Source organism: Eucalyptus grandis, chromosome 3, assembly GCF_016545825.1.
Source record: "Eucalyptus grandis isolate ANBG69807.140 chromosome 3, ASM1654582v1, whole genome shotgun sequence".
NCBI lineage: Eukaryota > Viridiplantae > Streptophyta > Magnoliopsida > Myrtales > Myrtaceae > Eucalyptus > Eucalyptus grandis.
In genome coordinates this window covers 51,011,672-51,036,933 of record NC_052614.1, presented here as the reverse complement: position 1 = coordinate 51,036,933, position 25,262 = coordinate 51,011,672, and the positions used below count along the sequence as shown (strand labels likewise).

At 38.6% G+C, this 25,262-nt stretch overlaps 4 protein-coding genes and 1 long non-coding RNA gene across 8 annotated transcripts in view; all 5 read right to left on the bottom strand.

Annotated features, from left to right (window-relative positions):
- LOC104437624 (disease resistance protein RPV1-like) overlaps positions 1-6,820 on the bottom strand; it is an 81,590-nt gene extending 74,770 nt beyond the window's left edge. The window contains exons 1-3 of one of the 2 annotated variants that reach the window (XM_039308952.1): positions 6,649-6,820; positions 6,016-6,549; positions 4,136-5,298 (exon numbers count right to left, since the gene is read on the bottom strand). In XM_039308952.1, the coding sequence (XP_039164886.1) occupies positions 4,464-5,298; positions 6,016-6,549; positions 6,649-6,785 (1,506 nt within the window). In that variant the 5' untranslated portion in view covers positions 6,786-6,820 and the 3' untranslated portion in view covers positions 4,136-4,463. Of the gene's footprint in view, positions 1-4,135; positions 5,299-6,015; positions 6,550-6,648 lie in introns of those variants that run through there. The other variant, XM_039308953.1, reaches the window with a different exon arrangement.
- A 572-nt stretch (positions 6,821-7,392) lies between these two features.
- On the bottom strand, positions 7,393-8,002 carry LOC120291501. The gene is made up of 3 exons (XR_005549560.1): positions 7,781-8,002; positions 7,553-7,681; positions 7,393-7,469 (listed from the first exon to the last, which is right to left on the bottom strand). It is a non-coding gene; the product is annotated as an uncharacterized LOC120291501 (long non-coding RNA).
- A 51-nt stretch (positions 8,003-8,053) lies between these two features.
- LOC104437622 lies at positions 8,054-9,565 on the bottom strand. Of its 3 annotated transcripts, none has more exons than XR_005549558.1 (3): positions 9,287-9,565; positions 8,537-9,182; positions 8,054-8,334 (listed from the first exon to the last, which is right to left on the bottom strand). XR_005549558.1 is itself a non-coding variant. In XM_039308956.1 (3 exons), coding segments are annotated over exons 1-3 (345 nt in total). In that variant the 5' UTR covers positions 9,406-9,557; the 3' UTR covers positions 8,054-8,333. The 3 variants fall into 3 exon arrangements, 1 of the variants encoding a protein (XP_039164890.1); XR_005549559.1 differs by having other exon boundaries at positions 8,719-9,182; positions 9,287-9,563; XM_039308956.1 differs by having other exon boundaries at positions 8,958-9,182; positions 9,287-9,557.
- A 3,870-nt stretch (positions 9,566-13,435) lies between these two features.
- Positions 13,436-18,167, bottom strand: LOC104439847 (disease resistance protein RPV1-like). The gene is made up of 6 exons (XM_039309757.1): positions 18,106-18,167; positions 17,471-18,004; positions 15,121-16,285; positions 14,338-14,661; positions 13,659-13,800; positions 13,436-13,566 (listed from the first exon to the last, which is right to left on the bottom strand). The coding sequence occupies exons 1-6, from the start codon at positions 18,165-18,167 to the stop codon at positions 13,436-13,438; spliced, it is 2,358 nt and encodes a 785-aa protein (XP_039165691.1).
- A 3,395-nt stretch (positions 18,168-21,562) lies between these two features.
- On the bottom strand, positions 21,563-22,891 carry LOC120291940 (uncharacterized mitochondrial protein AtMg00810-like). Its single transcript, XM_039309756.1, has one exon. It carries the CDS (start codon positions 22,889-22,891, stop codon positions 21,563-21,565), a length of 1,329 nt encoding a protein of 442 aa, XP_039165690.1.
- Between the last annotated feature and the right edge of the window lie 2,371 nt (positions 22,892-25,262).

Genomic DNA, 25,262 nt, shown 5'->3' with positions numbered 1-25,262 from the left:
GTTCTGCTCAAGAGTACTTTTTTTTAAAAAAATAAAATAATTTACAGACCGAACTAGATTTTTTTTTCCTGTTTAATTTCGTTTCAGCTCTTTAAAAACCGAACCGAACGGCAATGACTATAGGATGTAAAATCCCTCAATTTAGAAAGTATTAATAAGATTAGTTGTTTCATCGACTCGATTCTCTATTTGGCCTGGCCGCCTCATGTGTCCGCCATCACTATCTCCGGGCTCCGTCGATGGTGGCGTCAACCTTCATCCTCAACTGAGATTAGACTGCTTAACATGTTCACATCTAGGTAGACATGAGCTGATTTGATTAGTGATTGCCCAAATCGGTGGAGGCCCTCGATTTGGCTGAGGGCTGCCACCTATTGAAGGCCGCCCTTGCCCAGATCACTGATGAAGGCCGTGAGAATTGACGTTTATAGAAGGATTGACGGAGAGGCACAAGTTCTGAGTGTGAAGGGATGAGCCGATTGAGGGAGTTGATGAGCAATGATTGATGGGATCAATCCAAAATAAGCAATACTATATTGTGCTCAGGTTAGTTCGAGTTTATGACTAGAAATGGAATCGAACAATTAGAAGTAAGTCGTTTTACTCACTACTTGAACCAAACAGAACTTGACCTGAAAAGCGAAATTTTCGATTTTCAATTCAAGTCAATTTAGTTTGGTTCACATTTCAGTGATCCTTTTTGACATCGCTAATCTTGAACACTCGTTAACAAAATCCATCTAATAATTTAAGCTGAATGGGTTACCCAACTCACGTATGTAGTTCTCGCGGCCAACTTCTTTGGGCCTGTCTTGTTTCATAATAGAATAATAATTGGTCTTTGCCCTCTTTGTTTTGCTCTTTTCCTTTTGTTTTTAGATTACACAATATTTGTTCCTCTTCGGAGCATTGAATTTTGCCCAAATATTCATGTCATCGTATAAGGATGGATGACCAAAGTCTTGGTTGAAATAATTAATTTTAATCAGCCAGTTATCATAATATAAAAATAATCAAATCAATTCTAAATTTATTATACAAATACCAATTCAATCTTAAACTTTTCAATTGTGCTCTTAAAATCTTTGTCCAAAATTTCAATGGTAGTCTTTTTGACTAATTTTTCAGCATGTGGCACATCACCATGTCAATGATTTTCAACAAATATTGACCACAATGACTATATTGAAAATTTATACAAAGATTTTGAATTACATTAACAAAATTGAAAAGTTTAAGATCGAAGTGATATCCGTACAATTAGTTTAGGGCTGATGTCGTGATTTTCCCATATTATAACCTGTGCTACAGAATCTTTTGTCCACTAACAATTGACAATAGACAATAATGATAAAGTTCCATTTCTTCATCTTGCGCTATTTTTAACAAAATCCTCTATTTTCAACTTAAATTCATGAAATTTCTTTTTATTCTTGAGTCTAGACACGACACAAAAGTCGACATAGTAATTTGAGTTCACCTTCAAGCAAAGGTAGACTGAGTCTTAAGTATATAGGTGATGGTAAATGAAATTTTAACTATATATATTTTAATAGAATAATATGAATCTCTCATTGCCTCTGCACGAAATTCACCTCAAAAAGAAAACTCGTCGGATCAACCAGATTAGCATCCCCTCTCACTTCATTTTGTCTATTGGAATTCGATAGGTCTTATATTTAATGTCATTCCATACATAATTTTTTTACTGGACTTTCCAACCAGAAGGATTTTTAATCCATCGCTCGGTTTGTTTTCACTTTTTACTCTTCTTTCTTTATCATCACAACTCTTGTAATTTGAGTTCTAATGTGAAACGATTTTAACTTTCAAATTAATAAATATCATGTGACGTACAAAATCATTTTTTTAATGATTTATTAAAGTTTAAATGATATGTTTAAGTTTCGACGAGAATGACAAAAAACAACTTCTTGCCCGAAACAACTTTTCACCATATTTATTTCGGAAGTTTTACGCTTCAGATCTAAAAGATTCAGTACAAAAAAAAAAATTTCATTCAAGTTTAGTCGATTTCTCTTCATTCATCAGTACTGGAAATATTCCTCTTATATATTATATATAAAATATTTTCCAGGCGTCCAACCTTGCCAGTCCGCTCCTTTTCATCTAGCAATTTGCACAGTGATTTGGCAAAATACTCCTATTACATATTTCCCCATCTTCTAGAATTTAGCCCCGAAAGACTAACATTATATACAAAGTAACTTACAGTAAAATCAAAATTTGCATCTGAAAATGTCACATTATACGATCGAATATGTAGATGATAATTCCCATAAAGAGCACCGGTGGCCTGGGAGACGGATGGAATCTGGCTCACCTACCTACCGATAGACTTTGGAACTCAAACTGATTTCAAGGGTACACTTCTATCATGATATCTGGCCGAAAATTCAGGTTGTCAAGTCTCTCCAGAAGCGCCTGTTTCCCCACACCCATGTAAATATAATCGGGTAAGGTTCGCCCACACTCCAGCTACAAGAAGAGGCTTTTGAAATATCTGCGGGTGCCATTCTATTTCCTGCAGGCGCAGCTTCTGGTCTTGTAGTTCCTTCAAACCTATCAAACTTGCCTCCATCTGCACCCTTTCCAAGAATGGAGTGTATCTTAAAATCTGCGTCAAAGAAGGTAGAGAACCAACTTCTCGGGGCAACTCCCCCAGACTTATACACCCCTTTATACTCAAAGTTTTCAGGTGTTCAAGCTTACCGATGGAGCGCTCAATTGTGATCAACCTGATACACCAATCAAGTCTTAAGATCTCCAAAGACAAGAAATTAGAGAACTCAGGCGTCCTCGTCAAATATGTGCAACACGATAGATCCAAAACTTTCAGTTTCTTTGTCATCTGCTGAAAAAGAAATTGAATTAAAATGAATGAAACACATCAATCATCCTTGGGATACATATCTGGATGGAAGGTCAATCTAATTACCCTCATTTTTATAGTTCAGTATAATCAAGCGGTAATTGCACATGGCGCAATTTGATGAAGAAGAAATTGGTAAAAGATTGAATCAGATCACGAGTGCAATTGCCGACAAGTTTGTCGAAGAATACAAAGTTGAAGAAACAGAAGTTAGAAATGGGATAATCGAAGAAGAAATTTGATCCAAAATGGGCTTACTAAGTCTAGATGACTTGGAAATCATGTGATAAGACGTACGATTTAATCAAAATAATGTGATTCTATAGCTTCCTCTTCTTTTCCTAATGCATCTAGTCAGTTGTTATCAATGGGAGATGTTACTTCAGCGAAATAATTTCTGTTCCTAGTAATATTTACAGTGCATGAACGATTGGTAATGATAGAAAGAAAGAAGACACGGGTTCTCTACCCATACAATGCTCTTCTTGGTTTCTTAGTATGATGAATAGAGAAAGGCGTACCTGTAATTGGTTCCATCCACCCCAGTCATCTTCAATATTGCTCCTTGAAAGGTCTAGCACGACTAAGCCAGCAAAATGAAAATTCTCCGCATAAAATTCATTACGTGTCACTTCCCAAGAAAGCCAACATAGCTTCGAAACAACATTCTTGAAGTTGCCAAAAGAATCAATGCCTTTAACTCGAAGGAAAGTCAGATTTGGCAAAGCAGCTAATTCTTCAAGTACCATGTTGCGGGTCCAACCATCAGAAGTCAGGCTGAGTGCTTTTACATCTACATTTTTCTGCCAACAGAGATTGAAGTATAAATGAGTGCAGAACACTTAACATTCTTATAGAGCTATGTAGAAAGGAAGCATATGGACACTGATAAACAATTTCTACAACAGGAAACATACCATGGTGTACTCCTTTTCTGGACAAGTAGACATCCATATTTTCTATCACTGCCATTAAAGAAAATTTTCAACTTCCAATTGAAATGGCGTGTTGTCATTTCAGAATTTTCTCTATATTATTTTCTATTCTACAGAATCTAGAAGATGAAACTAACTACTAGGCAATCTGTCTAGTCTCTCTCCACCAATTTACAAGACCTCCTGACCTGAACGTTTGAGAGAAAGCTGTCTCTCACAAGACAAATGGGCAGTTGGACAAAACTAACTATTAAGTAAATATAACATATTCAACAAATTTCTCCTTCTAAAAGGAAATTATGCGGCACACTCTTCCATTTTACCTCTTTTCTCTTCAGAAGTTTTACAGCATCCTTATAAATCCACACCCTACTAATTTTGCAAGAATATTCTTCAAGAATGATGTGCCTTCCTAGATCTCGAACTTGGTCATGCATCCAAAACTTATTATCATGTCCAATTTTTATCAAGGAATGTAGGTGGAGGACGGTAATTGCACTGTGAGGATGGTAATTACAGTCATCCCACATGATAATTGGATATGTTTGGTCCTCATTGGTGAAAAAGCAAGCAATATCCAGAAATACTTCTTTTTGCTTATTCTCTAGTCCTTCATAACTAATCATTAATGCATCTCAGACATCCTTAAAAGGACTGTCATCTAACTGCTTCAACACATCTTCCCATAGCTCTCTTTTATCAAAATGTTGCTCCAGGGCAGAGCCATGGCAATAAAGAAATGAACCTATGACCTCAACTGCCAAAGGAAGCATACCCACTCTGCGAACAATTTTCTCTACAAGATGATCATATCCTTCTAGGGGAGAGTCTCTCCTGAATGCATACTTACAAAACAACTGAAGTGCTCGACCAAATTCCATTTCATGAACTTCATAGGAAAAAATTCCTTTGGGTTGATTTAGGACCTCTTCACTGGATGATTCCACTTGAGTCATTAGGACCTCTAAGTTTCTAGTGGTGAAGATGATCCTACTGCCTGAACCAAACCAATCTAATTTTCCGGCTAGTTTTTTGAGTTGCTCTTGCTTGTCTAGATCATCTAGAACAATGAGGAATTTTTTAGTATGGCATACTCTCTTGATCTGATTCATCCCATCTCCAATGTCTTTGATATGATCAGCATTCTCAGGACCCACAAAACTTGCTAGCAACTTTTTTTGCACGCTTATAATACCATGTTGCGATGATTCTCGGACATTGTTGAGGAAACAAACACCTTCAAAGTGAGAAGATATTTTGTTGAACACAACCTTTGCAAGTACTGTTTTACCAATGCCACCTGTTCCATAAATACCAAGGAAATGTACACCATCAGAATCAACTTCCAATTTTTCCAGTATGTCTTCTATCTGACGATGATCTTCAACTAAATATTCAGGCACATCCACATTTCTGGCATGAAGCTTACACAATACCTCTCCAACAACCAATTCACTTAGTTCTCCATAGCTGCATCAAAGCAGAAAATTTTTGTTTTCGTCACTGACATGAAGGAAAAGGGTATAAATTTCTTCCAAAATATGATGATCTCTGGATTTTTTGGGACAGTCTGGTAAAAATAAGTCAACTATTTCAGTTACTATGACAGAAATTAAGCATTATAATTAGTTAATACATGCATTGAGTTTCATGGAATGTGTCTTAATTTGATGTATTGGAGATGCTTAAGATAATGCAGGGACCTATCCATGTGAAGGAGATACTCTTGATGGAATGGACGAGTAAGTTTCACAAAACTTGGTAAGGTAATATTTTTTTTTGATAATGCCTAGATCGACTCACTAACATGCAGTGACAAATTCCAAAGTGTGTGTATTATGGAGCTAAATTTATAGGATTGTGTTCATATAAGAGTTGAATCTGAGATAAAACCAAAAATAAATTCGGGGTCTCAAGCAAAATAGAAAGAAGCACAACAGAATCATGATAGGTGAAACTGTTTCATTGTTTTCTAAGTAAACAAGTTTTTCTTTTTTTTTTTTTGGGCAAAAAAACTTAACAGATTTTATTGTTAAGTTCTCCCTAGACCTATTGGAAGGGAAATTGGGCAGGAGTCAGGAACATTTCATTCAAGTAATAGTCATCTGAATTTGTCCATATATTGGATCAAATGAGAAGTGTAACTATTGTGCTTATTAATGATAAATAAAAGGTTAGGGAATTTACCCTTTTCCTTCAAGTTCCCACCCCTTTAGATGTGCAACCTTTACAAGAGCATCCTCCCACTGCTTCAACGCATCAGAGCCGAACTTCTTCTTGTGCTTGGGTACAGCTTCTTTGTACAATTTGGTTTTGAGCTTAACGTCATCCGGGTCCACATCAAAGAAGATGGGGAGTATCTCTTTCTTCCCATCTGACTTTGCGGTGCATTCTACCATGTGTGCAACCTCACGAAGACACCACGAACTGGCAGCGTAGTTCTTGGAGAAAATTGGTATGTAGATTCGCGACTTGTCAAGCGCTTTCAGAAGCTCTCCATCAATTTCTTTGCCAACTCGGAGTGCTTCATTGTCTAGGAAGACATGGATGCCATTGTTTCGCAAGCTATGGTAAAGGCAATCAGTGAAGTTGCTGTGTGTGTCTGGTCCCCTAAAACTCAAAAACACATCATACTCATATCCTGGCGGCACATTTTCCACGCTCCGGATTGCCTCTGGGCTCCTCCAGCCTTTTTTCGCTCTTGTCGGTTGTCTCAAGGCCCTGCCATATCGTGAACCTGAGTTTAAGCCTTTAAGGAGACTTCAAAACAGGAATCCATCAAACAGGCGTTAGAAAATAAGTCGAACACAGAGCACTTACAGTCTCCACAACATCAGGGCCAAGATGATGGTGATTAAAGCAACGGCTGCAATCAGTCCCACCTGCAGCCAATCCTTCTCAGAGCTGTTATCACCAACAAATCCCGATAGGACCAGCATTTGAAACCCCAATGCCATGCGATTATTTAGATCTCGGCGGTGTCCAATTTGCAGCAGATCCTCTACTGCGCTCACCAACGTCTGAACCAAAGCATGTAAAAAGAGCTAATTGTGACAGAATTTATTGAAAGAAGATTGACTAATGCTTCTCAAGGAAAGGCAATTTGGCTTTGCGAGTGGTCGCAATATGAAGAAAATACCAAGATTGCAGAGAGGATGAAGGTGAATTTCCGTGAGAGAGAGGTTAGACAGTAAAGTATGCAAACCACTTAAGTGAAAAAGTTTTACAGACCACCCTGCTGCTGGTTGGAGCATCGGGGTTGGAAAGCACAACTCAAATTTATTTTTGTGATAACATTACAGAATTTTCGACGAAAATTTCTTAAGCTTGCTATCATCGCGGAGCACAACCACCGAAATATCACCCAGCTGGTATTGACAATGGTATTCGAATGTTAAGAAGTGTTCGCTATATTGTTTCGCAAAAACGTTCAGACCCCCAAATCACTGGAAGAAAATATGGCAACCCCACACCTACCCCAAAAGAAAAAAAATTATAGGGAACGCTTACCAAAATGACCTCACTCCCAAGGATAACCTTTTCAGAAGGCAAATCTTACCTCATCCCTTTTGTAGTCTCTGTAATCGAAGCTCCGAAACGGTAGAACACGCTCTCCTTCTTTGTCCGTGGACGAGGAAAATCTGGAAAGATACAACTCTGAACATCAATATCTCCGCCCGGGGTTCTTCGCGATTCGAAATTTGGGTAGCGGAAATCATCATACCTCAGTCACCTTTGACCTTTTACCGGTTTGTTCTTCGGCAAATTTGGAAAGCTCGAAACCACTCTGTCCTTCGAGCGCAAAAACCGACCCAGCACAGGTAGTCGATGAAGCATCTCGATCGGTGGCTCCCTGGGAAGAAGGAAACCAAAATTGCAGCAGGCTTCCGCCTCCATCAATGGCGGCCACCAGAGCCGGGGGGAATTGAAAATTAACATTGATGGAGCTTACCTGGCTGGAACGAACGAAGGTGCGGTGTCGAGTGTTCGCCGCGACAGCTCTGGGAGGCTGATCTGACGGTTTCGCGCGGTCGATCAAGGCGTCTTCAGCAGCTCAGGCGGAGGTGCAACCCATAGTGGAAACCCTCATGAACTTCTCCACGGGAACCGAAGCGTCACTTGAAGTGGAGAAAATATTCAAGAGAAGATTCAAAGTGGGATCGGATCACTCTGGTCTTAAAGAGGCGACAGTTTTCGATTAGAGGTCAATTTCATTCTTAGATAGTGAGAGATTTAGAATATTCGATTAATATATAAGTTTCGTTTACCATCTCCCACGCTTAAGCTCAGTCTTCCATTGTTCGAAGGTGAATGCAATAGTTGACTTCTACGTGGGTTTCCTGCCGTGACCAATTTAGAAGGCTTAGCCTCAAAGACGGAGGGCCTTAATCCCATTCATCATTTTTCATCTACATAAGCCAAAGCCCATAGCAGTAGCGACGTCTCCGGCATAAATGCAAGGTGGACGTATAGCTGATATAGGATCTTGTGGAACAGGATTTGATTCTGCAAGCAGTTCGGTAAGAACAAAGAAATTTAGAATCGTGCCTAGAATCATGAAGAAAAGGAATTTCATGAATTTAAGTTGAAGATATAGGATTTTGTTAAAATAGCACAAGATGAAGAAATGAAACTTATCAGTATGGCCTGTTGTCAACTGTTTATGGACAAAAGATTATGTGGCGCACTTATAATTTGGAAAATTTACCCAATCAGTCTAAGCCTTTCGTTGGTAGCCGGATCTGATATCATTTTTGTCGGCTCTGGCTGTCATAACTTCTAATGCAAAAAATGTCTTCAATTCTTGAATTTTGGAATGACAAATTTCTCCAATTGAGTAGTGTAACTATCGTGCTTATGAATGATAATCAAAAGGTTGAGGAAAATTACTGTTGTCCTTTAAGTTCCCATCCCTCTAGATGTGCAACCTTTACAAGAGCATCCTCCCTCCACCTCAATGCATCAAAGTTGAATAAAAAAAGATGGGGAGTTCTCTTTCTTCCCATCTGATTTTGAGGTGCATTTGTTCATGTGTGCAACCACACGGAGACACCATGAACTGGTAGCATAGTTTTGGGAGAAGATAGGTATGTAGATCCGAGACTTGTTGAGCGCTTTCAAAAGCTCACCACCAATTTTTTTTGCCGACTTTGAGTTCTTCGTTGTCTAGGAAGACATGGACCCCAGCGAGTCTCAATCTGTGGTAAAGGCAATCGGTGAAGTTGTTGCGTGTGTCTGATCCCTTGAAACTCAAGAACACATCGTACTTATATCCTGGCGGCACATCTTCCACGCTCAGCATTGCCTCCGGGCTCCTCTGGCTTTTCTTCATTCTCGTCAGTTGTCTCAGGACCCTGCCAATTATCATGAATCTGAGTTTAAGCCTTCAAGGAGACTTCTAGGCAGGAACCTATGAAACAAGCGTTGGAAAATAAGCCGAACAGAGAAGAGCACTTACAGAACGCACAGCATCGAGGCCAAGATGATGGTGATTGAAACAACGGCTGCAATCAGTCCCATTTGCGGCCGATCCTGCTCAGAGTTGCAATCGCCAACAAATCCCGACAGGACCAGCATTTGAAACCCCAAACTCGTGCGATCACGCAGATCTCAGTGGTGTCCAATTTGCGGCAGATCCTCTGCTGCGTTCACCAACATTTGAACCAAAGCGTGTAAGAGGAGCTAATTGTGATGGGATTTAGTGAAGGAAGATCCACTAGTGCTTCTCACGGACAGGATTTTGGCTCTGCAATCGCTCTCAATAAGAAGAAAATACCAAGAACGCGGAGAGAATGAAGGTAAATTTCTGTGAAAGCGGGTTAGGTAAAATCATTGCATTTTAGTGAGTTACCATCATTGGTATTTTGAATTTCCATTGGGGGGGGGGGGTGGCTGGGGGCTGCAAGGTTCAAGCGACCAACCACCAACCTTCCCTTATCTCAGTGAACATGCCCCCAAGTGAGCAACCCTTGACAAGAAGTGTGCATCGCATACATGTCCAGAGTGAAAGTATGTCCATTTTGATGAAAGTCTGAAATCCTTTTAACACTCCCAAAGCATTGCAACTTGTGAGAGTGGCACTTCCCGAGGAGAAACTACACAGGCATGTAAAAAAACGGATCTTATGAGTGGCAGATCAACTCTGCTGTAAATCTTTCTAGAAGATAAACGGGCAGTATACAAAGTGGTGGCACAAAATTGCACATATGGCAAAGGCACCCATCCTAGCAATTAGCAAATTGCAAAGCAGAGGGGTGAAAAAAAGGGTAGATTTTTTAACTTGGAGTCAGAAGGAGTAGATCTTCCGACAGAAAAAGGAAAGGCTGAAGAAAGGGGGAAAGAGAAAAAAGCAGTCAAAGCCAATCATGGCCTAGAGAATTTCATGTGGAGGTGTTGGGGGTGAGGGACAATCATGCGACCCCCTGCTAATCAACTTTAATCAGAGAGCATCAATAAAATGTTCTATGTTTTTCACTTGTCCTATCAATTGGGGTTTCATCATTAGGTTTAGATGCCTCGGATCTAGCGAGTCACGCAAGAAGCCAAAGAGTGGGGCAATAAGGAAAATGGGTTTTTTAAAGTTGGGTTTGGGAGGGAAGCAGAAAAGGTTGGTGGCCTAATACCCAGAAGAAGCCAAAATTCTTTCAACCCATTTTGCAGCATGATCCTTTCCTTTTTATCAATTTTTTTTTTCTCTTCTCTTTTTCGAGATTTAGTTGAGGAGGGAAAGTGATGTTTTTTCAATGGTAGGGACTGGGAACATGGCACGTACGGGGATGAGGGATGAATCCGGGATGAATTTAGAAAAAAAGGTAGAGCAGTTCCATGAGGCAATGTCTCTCCTCCCGTCCTTTTTCACATGGATGTCCATGTGCATGTGAGGACATCCACATGGTCCGAGCCGCCCATCCTTTCCTTTCCTCCCTAGGCCATGCCGTGACAAAGATTGGGTTGGACCCATGCTCTTTTCTCTCTCTCTCTCTCTCTCTCTCTCTCTCTCTCTCTCTCTCTCTCTCAACATTGGGAAAATTCTGTGCAAAATCATGTCCATTGTCATGAAAAGACATAACATAGACTCGTTCTATTAGACAGAGCTAGATGTAAATTAGAGATTTTTAGTGTACGGTCCATATTCTCAAAAGTGGAGCCCTAATAATTGTCATACTATTTCATTATATATGATTGGCTTGGTTTATTATAATAGGTTTATTTATTGTTCTCTCCGTATTGATGTGATTCAAGAATAAATTGTTGAGTAACAATAGACATTAAATTAGAATTGCGTTGAAAGCACTAGAAAAGACTTTGAAGTAGGGAACATAATTAGGTAATCAAATTAGAGAAAAACAAATTGAGCCCCTTCCATGGTTTGGATGGATAGGATGGTCTATTTCATGGGCGAGGGGAAATAGGCCCGAATCCACTAAATGAAGGTCATTTTGGGCTCGTTTTTTGGACTATAAATTGGAGAAGGGAGACATGTATAAAAAGGACAGGGCCTACAAATCGGCCCGTTGGATTACAACCAAATCGAAAAAACAAGTCTATGATAACTAGTGGTATGCAAAAACATGGTTTGAATAGTTAGACCAAACCAAACAGTTTGGCGGTTTGGTCAGTTTAAGAGTACTTTATACTATACAAAGTATTGATGAGATTAGTGTGTTTAATTGATTCGATTATCTATTTATCTTAATTGAGTAGGCTGGCTCATGGGTCTGCCATCTACCTTCACCCTAAATTGAGATTGGACTATTCAACCTAGCTATATCTAGACAGACATGAGCCAATTTGGTTAGCGATTGTGCAAACCGATCGAGGCCCTCGGTCTGGACAACGGCCACCACCAATGAAGGCCGCTCTTGCCCAAATTAACGATGACGGCTGCGGGAATTGACATCTATAGAGAGGGTGTGATGGAGAGGGACGAGTACGTGTGTGGAGGGACAAGCCGATCAAGGGAAGTGTGATGGATGGTGTTAACGATGGTGAGGAGCTGATGGCCAATATAATTGTTGGGGTCAACTCAAAACAAGCAATTACTTTAGGTGAGATGGATGGCATTGGCATTGTGTTCCGATCGGTTCAGATTTATGACCTAAAATAGAATTGAACATATAGAAGCCTGTCATTTTATTTATTACCCGAACCAAATGAAAACCTGACCCGAAAAATGAAACTTAAATTCTCGCTTCATGTCAATTCAGTTTGGTTTAGATTTTGACAGTCCTTGTTGATAGCTTTAAGCCACGATATTTGTTAACAAAATCCATCAAATAATTAAAGTTGAATGGGCCACATAAATCGCGTAGGTACGTACAACTAATTTAGATCCACTGGTGCACGGTCCCGATGTTGGTGGTTCTCTTGCGTGCAACTTCGGTCCATAATCTTGACTACACATGAAGAAAATCTAAATAAAAATTTCAAATTTGAATTTTTATCCAAAAGTTTATATATATGTATATATGATGTTCTTTTTAAGATATATCACAGCGACATGATCTAACAAAATCTACAAACATATCATTTAAAATAGTCAAGATAACTATTGATTAGCATAAAAACTGTCTTTATCTAGATAAGAAATATGCAAAACGAAAATTGTGTAATTTTTGTATGTTTCTATGTGTTTTAGTAAACCAAAATAAAGATACATGAGTTTATTTATAAGCTTTATTACATGACTATTTCAGGTAACAAGATAATCAATTATGATCCGTCAATGTTGTATACATTTAAAGGATGATTATATCTCCTAGATATATGCACAATCACAAATGATGTGAAAAATCAAGGAAAATATCCTAATTATCTCTATCATTTCTCTTAAACTAATTTACTTCTTTCTCTAGGCACAGTTATTATTTATTTTTCCCTATACGCTTACGTAAGTGCTCTCTTCCACTGGTTGAATCATATCCTTGACAACATGGATAATCCATCTAAAAAATAGTTCAAACAAGAACCAGACAAAACATCAACTGATGATTAAAATGCGGTGCAAATGAATTTTGGGGAATAAATTATATTGTAGCTACTATTGCACGAAGTACAATTCATTTAATCTGAAAAAAAGGGGGAACGTGACTTTCGTTGTTTTTGGGGTCCTACATTGGATCATAATTTGCACAGTGATTAGCGAAATATTCCTGTTATTGTATTTCACCATCTTCTAAAATTTAGTCCCGAAAGAGAAACATTCTATACAAAGTAACTTACAGTGTAATCAAAATTTGCGTCAGATAATGTCACATTATACGATCAAATATATACTTGATGATTCCCATAAAGAACGCCGATGGCCTGGGAGATGGATGGGATTTGGCTCCCTTACCTTCCAAGTAGACTCTGGAAGTCCAACTGACTTCAAGGGTACACTTTATTATATTTTTTTGGGTGCCATTATATTCCTTCTTACCAATGGTCCCCTGGCAAATTCGACTAAATTGAACACTGAGACCTGCCAATCATAGAGCATGTTTGTCAATAGCCTTTCCTGACGTCCCGGCCGCATCTTCATCGGACGTACCCACTCAGTTATCTTCATGTTTTTCAAACATGAGCGCTGTCACGTGCCTTGGATTCGAGCCACAAGACCACGAGTTCATAGAGCACGTCTCTCCCTTTCGTCGTCTGACGTTCCAGCCGCGTCTTCATAGGACGTCGCCACAGCATTACCTTCATCTTTTTCAAACATGAACGCTGCCATTCGAAACTGGTAGCGTATCCGACAATCTGCAAAGAAGGTAGAGAACCAACTTCTGGGGGCAACTTCCGGAGGGATCTACACCCCTTTATGTTCAAAGTTTTCAGGTGTTTAAGCTCACCGATGGAGCAGTCAATTGTGATCAACCTGATACACCAATCAAGTCTTAAGATCTCCAAAGACAAGAAGTTGGAGAAGTCAGGCGTCCTCGTCAAAAATACGCAACCCGTTAAATCCAAAACTTTTAGTTTCTTTGACATCTGCTGGAAAAGAAATTGAATAAAAATGAATGAAACACATCAATCATCCTTGGGATACATATATGGATGGAAAGTCAACCTAATTACCCTCATTTTTATAGTTCAGTAAAATCTTGCGGTAACAGCACATGGCACAATTTGATGAAGAAGAAAATGGTAAAAGATTGATACAGATCACGGGAGCAATTGCCGACAAGTTTGTTGAAGAAGATAAAGTTGAAGAAGCAAAAGTTAGAAATGGGATAATCGGAGAATTTTTTTTTCGAAAAATGGGTTTGCTTAGTCTAGATGACTTGGAAGTCACATGGTAAGACATGATTTAATCAAAATAATGTGATTCTATAGCTTCCTCTTCTTTTTCTAATGCATCTAGTTGGTTGTTATCAATGCTAGATGTTACTCTAGCGAAATATTTTCTGTTCCTAGTAATATATTCATTGCCTGAATGAATGGTGAAGATACAAAGAAAGAAGACGTGGATTCTCTACCCATGCAATGCTCTTCTTGGTCTCTCGATATGATGCATGGAGAAATGCGTACCTGGAATTGACTCCATCCACCCCAGTCATCTTTGATATTGCTATATGAAAGGTCAAGCACGACCAAACTAGCAAAATAAAGATTTTCCGCATAAAATTTATTATGCGTCACCTCCCAGGAAAGCCAATATAACTTTGAAACAATATTCTTGAAGTTGCCCAAAAAATCAATGCCTCTAGCTTGAAGGAACCTTAAATTTGGCAGAGCAGCTAATTCTTTGGGTACAATGTTGTGGTTGCAGCCATCGAAAGCTGATTTTTCAGGTACAAGGTTGAATCGGCAGCCATCGGAGGTCAGGCTTAGTGCTTTTACATCTTCATTTCTCTGCCGATGGAGACTCAACATTAATTTGAGTGCAGAGCATTTAACACTCTTACAGAGCTATATAGAAAGGAAGCATATGGACACTGGTAAACAATTTCCACAACAGGAAACATACCATGGCGCCCTCCTTTTCGGACAAGTCGACTTACATATTTTCAATCACCACCATTAATAAAAATTTTCAGCTTCCAATTGAAACGGCGTGTTGTTGTTTTAGAATTTTCTTTATGCTATTTTCTATTCTACAGAATCTAGAAAACGAAGTTAACTACTAGGCAATCTGTCTTATCTCTCTCCACCAATTTATGAGACCTTTTGACCCAAACGTTTGAGAGAGAGCTATCTCACTCACAAGACAAATGGACAGTTGAACTAAACTATTTATAAAGCAAAAGGAACATATTCAACAAATTTCTCCTTCAAAAAAAGAAATTTATGTGACATACTCTTCCATTTTACCTCTTTTTTCTTCAGTAGATTTACAGCATCCTCATGAATCCACACCCTATGATATTTGCGAGGATATTCTTCAAGGATGATTTGCCTTCCCAGATCTCGAACTTGGTCATGCATCAAAAACCCATTATCAACAATTTTTATCAAGGACCGTAGGTGGAGGGCGTTAATTGCACTGTGGGGATGGTAATTGCAATCATTCCACATGATAATTGGATATGTTTGGTTCTCATAGGTGAAAAAGCAAGCAATATCCAGAAATACTTCTTTTTGCTTAATCTCCAGTCCTTCATAACTTATCATTAATGAGTCTCGGACATCCTTAAAAGGACCATCATCTAATTGCTTCAACGTATCTTCCCATAGCTTTTGATTATCACAATGTTGCTCTAGGGCAGAGCCTTGGTAGTAAAGATGTGAACTTATGACCTCAATAGCCAAAGGAAGCATACCCACTTTACAAACAATCTCCTTTGCAAGATGATCATATCCTTCTAGGGGAGAGTCTCTTTTGAATGCATGCTTACAAAACAACTCAAGTGCTCGACCAAATTCCATCGCATGAACTTCATGAGCCAAAATTCCTTTAGGTTGATTTAGGACCTCTTCATTGGATGATTCCACTTGAGTCTTCAAGATCTCTAAATTTCTAGTAGTGAAGATGATCCTACTGCCAGAACCAAACCAATCCGATTTTCCAGCCAGCTTTTTTAATTGTTCTTGCTTGTCTAGATCATCTAGAACAATGAGGACTTTTTTAGTTTGACATACTCTCTTGATCCTATGCATCCCATCTCCAATGTCTTTGATGTGATCAACAATCCCAAGACCCCCTAAACTTGCTAATAACTCTTTATGCAACTTTATAAGACCATGCTGCAATGATTTAGGACCATGCTGCAACGATTCTCGAATGTTGTTGAGGAAACAAACACCGTCAAAGTGAGAAGATACTTTGTTGAACACAACCTTTGCAAGTACTGTTTTACCAATGCCACCTATTCCATGAATTCCAAGGTAACGTACATCATCAGAGTCAACTTCCAACTTTTCTAGTATGTATTTTATCTGACTATGATCTTCAACCAAATATTCAGGTAGATCCACGTTTCCGGCATTAAGCTTACGCAATACCTCTCTGACAACCAATTCAATTAATTCTCCATGGCTGCAACAAAGCAGGAAATTTTTGTTTTAGTCAATGACATGAAAGAAAAGGGTACAAATTTCTTCCAGATATGATGATTTCTAGATGTCTGGGAACCATATGCTTAAATAACTCAACCATTGCAGTTACTATGACAGAAATCAAGTTATAATCAGTTAATGCATGCATTGATATTTCATGGACTGTCAATTAATTTGATGTATTTGAGATGAGTATGATAATGCACGAGCCGATGCATGTGAAGGAGATAATCTTGACTGAATGGACAAAGTAAGATTCACAAGACTTGGTAAGGTAGTTTTTTTTATCTCATAATGCTTGGATCGACTAACAAACATGCAATGACATAAATTCCAAAGTCCGTGTATTATTGAGCTAAATTCGTAGGATTGTGTTCATCTAAGAGTTGAATCTGAGATAAGACCAAAATAAATTCGTGTCTCAAGCAAAATCGAAAGAGGCACACTAGATGTATGATAGGTGAAATTGTTTCATTTTTTCCTAAGGCTTTGTTTGTTTCATGGGAAATAAATGCTTTGGAAATATCTTCCTAAAAATGATTTGGAAATATCTTCCTAAAAATGATTTGCTTGTATCGCTTACAAAAGTTGATGAACAAAATTTCTTTTTATTTTCCATGCATATATTTAGACATAAATTATTGTTGGTAATGAAAATATTTTCATTGATTAGTTATTCAGGTGATACAATCAATCAAGGGAAAATGTTTTCTAATCATTCATTTTCTACGAAACAAATGAAACCTAAGTAAACAAGTTTTATTTTTGGCGAAAAACAATTGAATAGATTTTATTTGGTGAGTTCTCCCTAGACCCATCAGACGGGGTAATCGGACCAGATTCTGGTATAGTTTATTCAAGATCATCTGAATTTGTTCATAAATTGGATCAAAGTGGATCCTTTTTTCGCCCTATTCTTTCCTTTTCCTCGAGTGAATCCTCACTGCTGAGTGTGCATTTCTTCTCTCATCCCAATTACTTTTTCTTTGGTTGTTTTGCCGGATCCTATATCATTTCTGTCGGCTCTAGCTGTCATAACCTCTAATGCAAATTTCAAATAAAAAAAATGTCTTTAATTCTTGAATTCTGGGGTGACAAAGTTTCCCAAATGAGGAGTGCAACTATAGTGCTTATTAATGATAACCAAAAGGTTGAGGAAATTTACCCTTTCCCTTTAAGTTCCCATCCCTTTAGATGTGCAACCTTTACAAGAGCATCCTCCCACCGCTTCAATGCATCAGAGCCGAACTTCTTCTTGTGCTTAGATATGGCCTTCTTGTACAATTTGGTTTTGAGCTTAACGTCGTCAGGGTCCACGTCAAAGAAGATGGGGAGTATCTCTTTCTTTCCCTCTGACTTTGAGATGCTTTCTACCATGTGCGCAACCTCACGGAGACACCACAAACTGGTAGCGTAACCCTTAGAGAAGATAGGAATGTAGATTTGAGACTTATCGAGCGCTTTCAAAAGCTCTCCACGGATTTCTTCACCGACTCGGAGTTCTTCGTTGTCTCGGAAGACATGGACTCCAGCGAGTCTCAATCTATAATAAAGGCAATCAGTGAAGTTGTCACGTGTGTCCGGTCCCCTGAAATTTAAGAACACCTCGTACTCATATCCTGGTGGCACATCTGCCACGCTCAGCACTGCCTCCGGGCTCCTCTGGCTTTTCTTCGTTCTCGTCAGTTGTCTGAGGACGCTGCCAATAATGATGAACTTCACTTTAAGCCTTTAAGGAGACTTCGAAACAAGAACCCTTGAAACAAGCGTTGGAAAATAAGTCGAACAGAGGGCACTTACAGAACGCACAGCATCGAGGCCAAGATGATGGCGATTAAAGCAACGGCTGCAATCAGTCCCATTTGCGGCCGATCCTTCTCAGAGCGACAATCACCAACTAATCACGAAAGGACCGGCATTAGAAACCCCAATCCCGTGCGATCACGCAGATCTCGGTGGTGTCCAATTTGTGGTAGATCCTCCACTGCGTTGACCAACGTTTGAACCAAAGCGTGTAAATGGAGCTAATTGCGACAGGATTTGGTGAAAGAAGATCGACTAATGCTTCTCAAGGACACGCGATTTTGGGCTCTGGATCGCTCTCAAAATGAAGAAAATACCAAGAACAGGGAGATGATGAAAGTGAATTTCCGTGACAGAGAGGATAGACAATAAATGGTGCGTTTAGAAAAGCTTTTGGGAAAAGCCTTTAAGAAAATGCAAAGGACTTTTTCTCAATTGAAAAAAATTATTTCATTATAACAAACATGATTATATATGCATTAAAGAAAGAAATAAGTTTTCATTGAAAATTACAAGCATCCTTAAATATTTACTTTAACTCATTGCTATCTGATCATGTAAACGTGTCATGTCAGAAAATAAATTATCATTTGAAGTATCGGCCCCCTCATTTGTATTATCAAGGTCAACTGAGTATCTATAATTGGAATCCAAATTAACTCTTGCAAAATGTCTATCATTGATGCCGTTTTGTCGTATATAGTTATGCAAAGTCATTGATGCTACAACAGTTTTTACTTGCTTTTCAAATGGAAAACTTGATATATGATTTAGAATCTTCCACTTCTTCTTCAATACACTAAAAGCTCGCTCAATTTCCGACTGCAGCGAGGAATGAGCACAATTAAATACCTCTCAATAGCCTGTAGGGACAAGATCTTGTTGAAATTCTGGCAAATGATATCTAACTTCTCGATACAGTCCCAAATAACCCATCGGATTTAGATATCTAGCATCTACTAATTAATATTACCTGCACAAATATAATATAAATTTAATTAGGATAGACCACATTAATACATATTAATGTACAAAAATCATTAATTAACAAACCTGGAGGAGGATGAGGAAATTGTACATCACATCTCCCTGAAGCTTCATAGAAAATACAGGTATCATGGGCTTGTCCCTTCCAACCAACTCAAACATAAGTGAACTCCATATGAAAATTACACACTACTAAGATATTTTGAGTCAGTGTACATTTTCGACCAATAAAATGAATATGATATTTTGTAGGTATCACCGTTGGGATATGAGTGCTATCAATAACTTCAATACAATCCTAAAACAAAAACACAAATATTATTGTATAATCAAAATTTGCTTTTAGTTATTTCTTCTTATTGTATAATCGAAACATACCTTAAAATATGGATAAAATCTTCGATTATTTTTTATCTTCTCTGGAACATCCCTAAATTGCCAATTAGCTGGTTGGATCAAATCTTTTCTCATTTCACATACTTTATCTAATACTAAGCTAAAATACCTGCTTATGGTTTCCCCAAAGCGTTGAAAACGCTCGTCTTAACCTATTATCTATACCATGTCCTAAAATATGAAGAAATATTCCAAGCATTTTTGTAACAACAATATTCCTAGTTCCTTCAAGACCATAACGTGTTATTAGATCATGCATTAAATTATTAAATACAATCTTATCCATTCTAAACATTTGATAACACCTAATTGGATTAACATCTTCGTCCATCAACTCTCCTAACCATGCATTTCCTATATATGATGATGTCTTGTAAAGATTTTTGTGACTGTATATTGCTTGGTAAGCAATTGTGGCTTGAGTAGGAGACCATGGTGGTGGGGTCCTATGCTAGTCTTCTCCAAGGTATAGGAGTCCTTGGTTACCAAAAAAAGAAAGAACAATTAGAAATATGTCGTTTTACTCACAACTTGAACCAAATAGAACTCGACCTAAAAAGCGAAACTTTTGATTTTTGATTCAGGTCAGTTCAGTTTGGTTCACATTTTGGTGATATTTTTTGACATCCCTAATCTTGAACACTCATTAACAAAATCCGTCTAATAATTTAAACTGAATTGATTACCCAACTCACTCACGTAGGTAGTCCTCGCGGCCAACTTCTTTGGGCATGTCTTGTTTCATAATAGAATAATAGTTGGTCTCTGCCCTCTTTGTGTTGCTCTTTTCCTTTTGTTTTTAGATTACACAATATTTGTTCCTCTTCGGAGCATTGAATTTTGCCCAAATATTCATGTCAGATTTCGTATAAGGATGGATGACCAAAACTAGCCCGAAAAACCTTTGTATGAGTATAACAAAGTCTTGGTTGAAATAATTCATTTTAATTAGCCATCATAATATAAAATTTATCAAATCAATTCTAAATTTATTGTACAAATATCGATTCAATCTTAAATTTTTCAATTGTGCTCTTAAGATCTTTATCCAAAATTTCAATGTTAGTCCTTATGACTAATTTTTAAAGCATGTGGCACACCACCATGTCAACAATTTTTGACAAATATTGACCAGAATAACTATATTGAAAATTTGTACAAAGTTTTTGAATTACATTGACAAAATTGAAAAATTTAAGATCGAAGTGGCATCTGTATAATTAATTTAGGACTGATTGTGTGATTTTCCCATATTATAACTTGTGCTAACAACAGACAATAATGATAAAGATCCATTTCTTCATCTTGCGCTATTTTTAACAAAATCCTCTATTTTCAACTTAAATTCATGAAATTTCCTTTTATTCTTGAGTCTAGACACGACACAGAAGCCGACATGGTCATTTGAGTTCACCTTCAAGCAATGGTAGACTTAGTCTTAAGTATATAGGTGATGGTAAATGAAATTTTAACAATATATTTTTGAATCGAGTAATATGAATCTCTCATTGCCTCAGCACAAAATTCACCTCAAAAAGAAAACTCGTCGGATCAACCAGATTAGCATTCCTTCTCACTTCATTTTGTCTATTGGAATTCGATAGGTCTCATATTTAATGTCACTCCATCCATAATTTTTTTTACTGGACTTGACAGAAAGTGTAATGGAGATTTTGGAAAAAGCTTTTCCTTTGTATTCCATTGTATGTATTTACATTACATTGGTAAACTTATAGTGTAAGAGACTAAAGAATAAAACAGGAAAAAATAATAAATGAATCTCTATTTTCCTATTTTCCTATTTACCAAAACTAATTCACAATTGACTGGATTACAATCAACATAAACAGAATCTTCAAGATATGTTTCCAACACTCCCCCTCAAGCTGGTGGCCTGTAGATGTCAAGGATACCAAGCTTGCTCAGTAGGTACCTATGTTGTTTCCGACATAGTGCCTTAGTGAAAATGTCTGCAGGCTGCTCCGTTGTTCCAATTCCTTTTGTCACGAGGATTCCATCTTTGATTCTATCCCGAGTGAAATGACAATCCACTTCTATGTGTTTTGTTCTTTCATGAAAACTGGGTTTGCTTTGCTAATTTGAGTGCAGCATCATTATCACAAAACAATCCAGTTGGTCCAGTGACCTGTATTCCAAGATCCAAGAGTAGTGCTCGTATCCAGATTATTTCGTAGGTAGCTTTTGCCATGGCCCGATACTCTGATTCCGCAGATGATAGTGAGACAGTTGACTGCTTCTTTGTCTTCCAAGAAATTAGTGACTTTCCCAGCTTTATGCAAAAACCAGTAATAGATCTTCTGGTCATTGGGCAAGTGGCATAATCTGTGTCACAAAAAGCCGCCGTCTTCATATTGCAGTCACGAGACAGAAGTATTCCAAGGCCTGGACATCCCTTCAGATACTTCACGACCTTCAACGCTGCATCCATATGTGATTGCTTTGGCATATGCATGAATTGATTGAGTATTTGTACCGCATATGAAATGTCAGGTCTTGTCATCGTAAGATATATCGGTTTTCCAACAAGTTGCTGATATTCAGAAGGATCTCTGAGCACTGAATCCTTAATGGTTGAAGGGGAACTAATGTCATAGTCATGTGTCGTCAACTTCACATTCTGCTCAACTGGAATGACTGCTGGCTTACATCCTGACAAACCTGCTTCAGAAACAATCTCCAAGATGAACTTCCTTTGACTAAGGCAAATTCCTTCATTGGATCGAGCAATCTCAATGCCGAGAAAATATTTTGGTGGTCCCAAATCTTTAATATGAAAGGTGGATTGCAAATACCTTTTGAATTTGGCAACATCAGAATCATTATTTCCCATGACAAGTATGTCATCGACATATATCAATAAATAAATTGATGAGTCTTTTGTAGTACGTGTGAACAAGGCATAATCATACTTAGAATGCTCAAAACCTGCATTGGTTAGTGCAGTGGTAAACTTGGCATACCATTGTCTAGATGCTTGTTTTAATCCATATAAGGATTTGCGAAGACGACATACCCGAGACTCCCCCTGTCTGCGTAATCCTTGAGGAATATTCATGTAGATTTCTTCATCTAAATCTCCATGAAGAAACGCATTATGTACATCCATTTGATGAAGAGACCAATTCTGTATGGCTGCAACGGACAAGAAGGAACGTACAGTGACTTCTTTAGCTACTGGAGAGAAGGTCTCATGGTAGTCAAAACCTTCTTTCTGAGTGAATCCCTTGGCAACCAAACGAGCCTTATAGCGCTCAATAGAGCCATCTGCCTTGAATTTTATCTTATAAACCCATTTACAGCAAATCGGTTTCCTTCTGGGAGGCAAAGGAACAATGTCCCAGGTGCTGTTCTCAATGAGAGCAGTAAGTTCGGATTCCATCGCCTGTCGCCATTTAGAATCTTGTGCTGCCTCAGCAAATGAGGATGGTTCCTGTTTTTCCGATATACGGCTGATACAACACATATGTCCTGGCGACAATTGATTAAATGACACATATGAGGTAATAGGATGTTGTGTACCTGAAGAACTCTTTGCAGAACATATGTAATCCTTGGTCCATGTAGGTGGACGAGTTTGCCGTCCAGAACGTCGAGGCTGCTCGATTACATTTTGTGCTGGAGGATCCAATAATTCGGGAATAACGGTGATGCGATGTGGTTGAGGGAGATTGAGAAATATCCTCAAATAAGTTTGGTGATGTAGAGTCCATTGATACAGACGGAGATGGTCCTGATGATATGAGTGGTCCTGGTGCAACAAGGAACCCTGGTGCTGAAGATAAAAATTCATCGGACAGAAAATGTCTGTCTGGGCCGGATTGTAAAGAGGGCTGTGATGAAGAAATCATTTCTTCAAATGGAAATACATCTTCGTGGAAAACAACATCCCTGCTAATGAAGAAAGTCCCTGTAGAAGCTTCCATAACTCTATATCCTTTTTGAAGAGGAGGATATCCCATGAAAATGCACTTAGTAGCCCGAGGACTCATTTTGTCTCGAGGACCCACATTTGTGGCATAACATAAACAACCAAACACTTTAAGATGACTATTATCAGGCTGTTTGTTGTAAAGCATCTCAAAAGGGGTCCTACCATTAAGAATCCGAGTTGGCATGCGATTAATCAAGTAAGCTGCTGTGACCACACAATCTCCCCAAAAATCTTCTGGAATAGAAGCTTGGTATTTTAGGGCACGGGCTACTTCTAACGATATGTCAGGTGTTTGCGCTCAACAACCCCATTTTGTTGTGGAGTGTAAGTGCAAGAGTTTTCATGGATTATACCATGAGAAGATAATAATGTGTTGCAATCAGAAGTGAAAAATTCACGCCCATTATCTGTACGAATTCGTTGTACAGATCTACCAAACTGATTCCTAATTATGGAAAGGAATTTTGACAAATTACCAAAAGTTTGGCTTTTCGACTGCATAAGATACACCCAGCTGGCACGAGTGTAATCATCAACAATTGTAAGGAAGAATCAAGATCTGTCACGGTGAGGGGTATGATAGGGTCCCCAGATGTCCATATGAAGTAATGAGAAAGGATTTGTTGTACGGGATGTACTTTTTGGAAAAGATGCTCGAGATTGTTTAGCTAAAGGACATATTGGACATTTTGGATTAGGAAAAGAAGCATTGTGACCCAATTGTTGATGAGAAAGGAGATTTTTATTTTTACTGATAGCATTACAAGAAGCATGCTTATTTAATAAATCTAAATCTCCTGGGGAATTGTTCTAGAAATACAATCCCTATGCCATACTACCCAAGCCCATCACTCTGCCAGTCGAATGGTCTTGAAAGAGACAATTGTCTGAATTGAATATTGCATGGCAAGAGTTATCCTCGCAGACTCTTGAGACAGATAGAAGATTGAATTCAAATTCTGGAATATATAGAACATTTCTGAGGATAAAATTTGGACCAAGATGTACGGTGCCAATTTTGGTAACATTTGTGATGTTCCCATTTGGAAGACGCACCATGACAGGGAATTCTGGCATTTTGTATATTTGAGAAAATAGATTTTTATTGCATACTATGTGGTCACTAGCACCTGAATCGATTATCCATACATCAACTGAAAAGGAATTCTTACTGGAAAGGAGAGTACCTGAAAATCCTGCACCCTTGTCACTAATCTGAAATTGATCCAGCATCTGAACAATATTCTGATATTGCTCTTGAGTTATTGTTTGATGAGGTGATCCACCGGCCCTTTGTGAAAAAACTTGTGAAACTGTGGATTCTCTTTTTTTGTCTTTGTCATTAGGCTTTCCATGCAGCTTCCAACACGTTTCAACAGTATGGTGCGGGCGTTTACAATAGTCGCAATATTTATTTTTAGAATACGAAGTTTGCCCACTAACCTTTCTTGCAAAAGTGGTATTCCTCGGCCCATTCCCTTTCTCATAAAAGGGTGCTGACGTGGCACGATCCCAACCGTCCATCTCCGTTGAAGCCGCGGACAGATGGTAGCCGTCCGATCCAGCGTGTCGATCGCGGCCGTTTATTCCAGCGCCAAGATCCCAGCCGTTAGATCGTCGATCGCGGCCGTTTATTGCAGCGCCAAGATCCCAGCCGTCAGATCCTCCCTTCTGATCCAGACCGTCCGTTCAAAATGTTTTAGGGTTTCCCCCATTTCGCCTCGCCGCAGCCACAATTCTTTCTTTCGCTAGATCCGTAGGGTTCGCGAGGTGGTTTCCGCCGGAGGTCGTCTTCTCGCCGGAGGGTAGGACGGTGAAG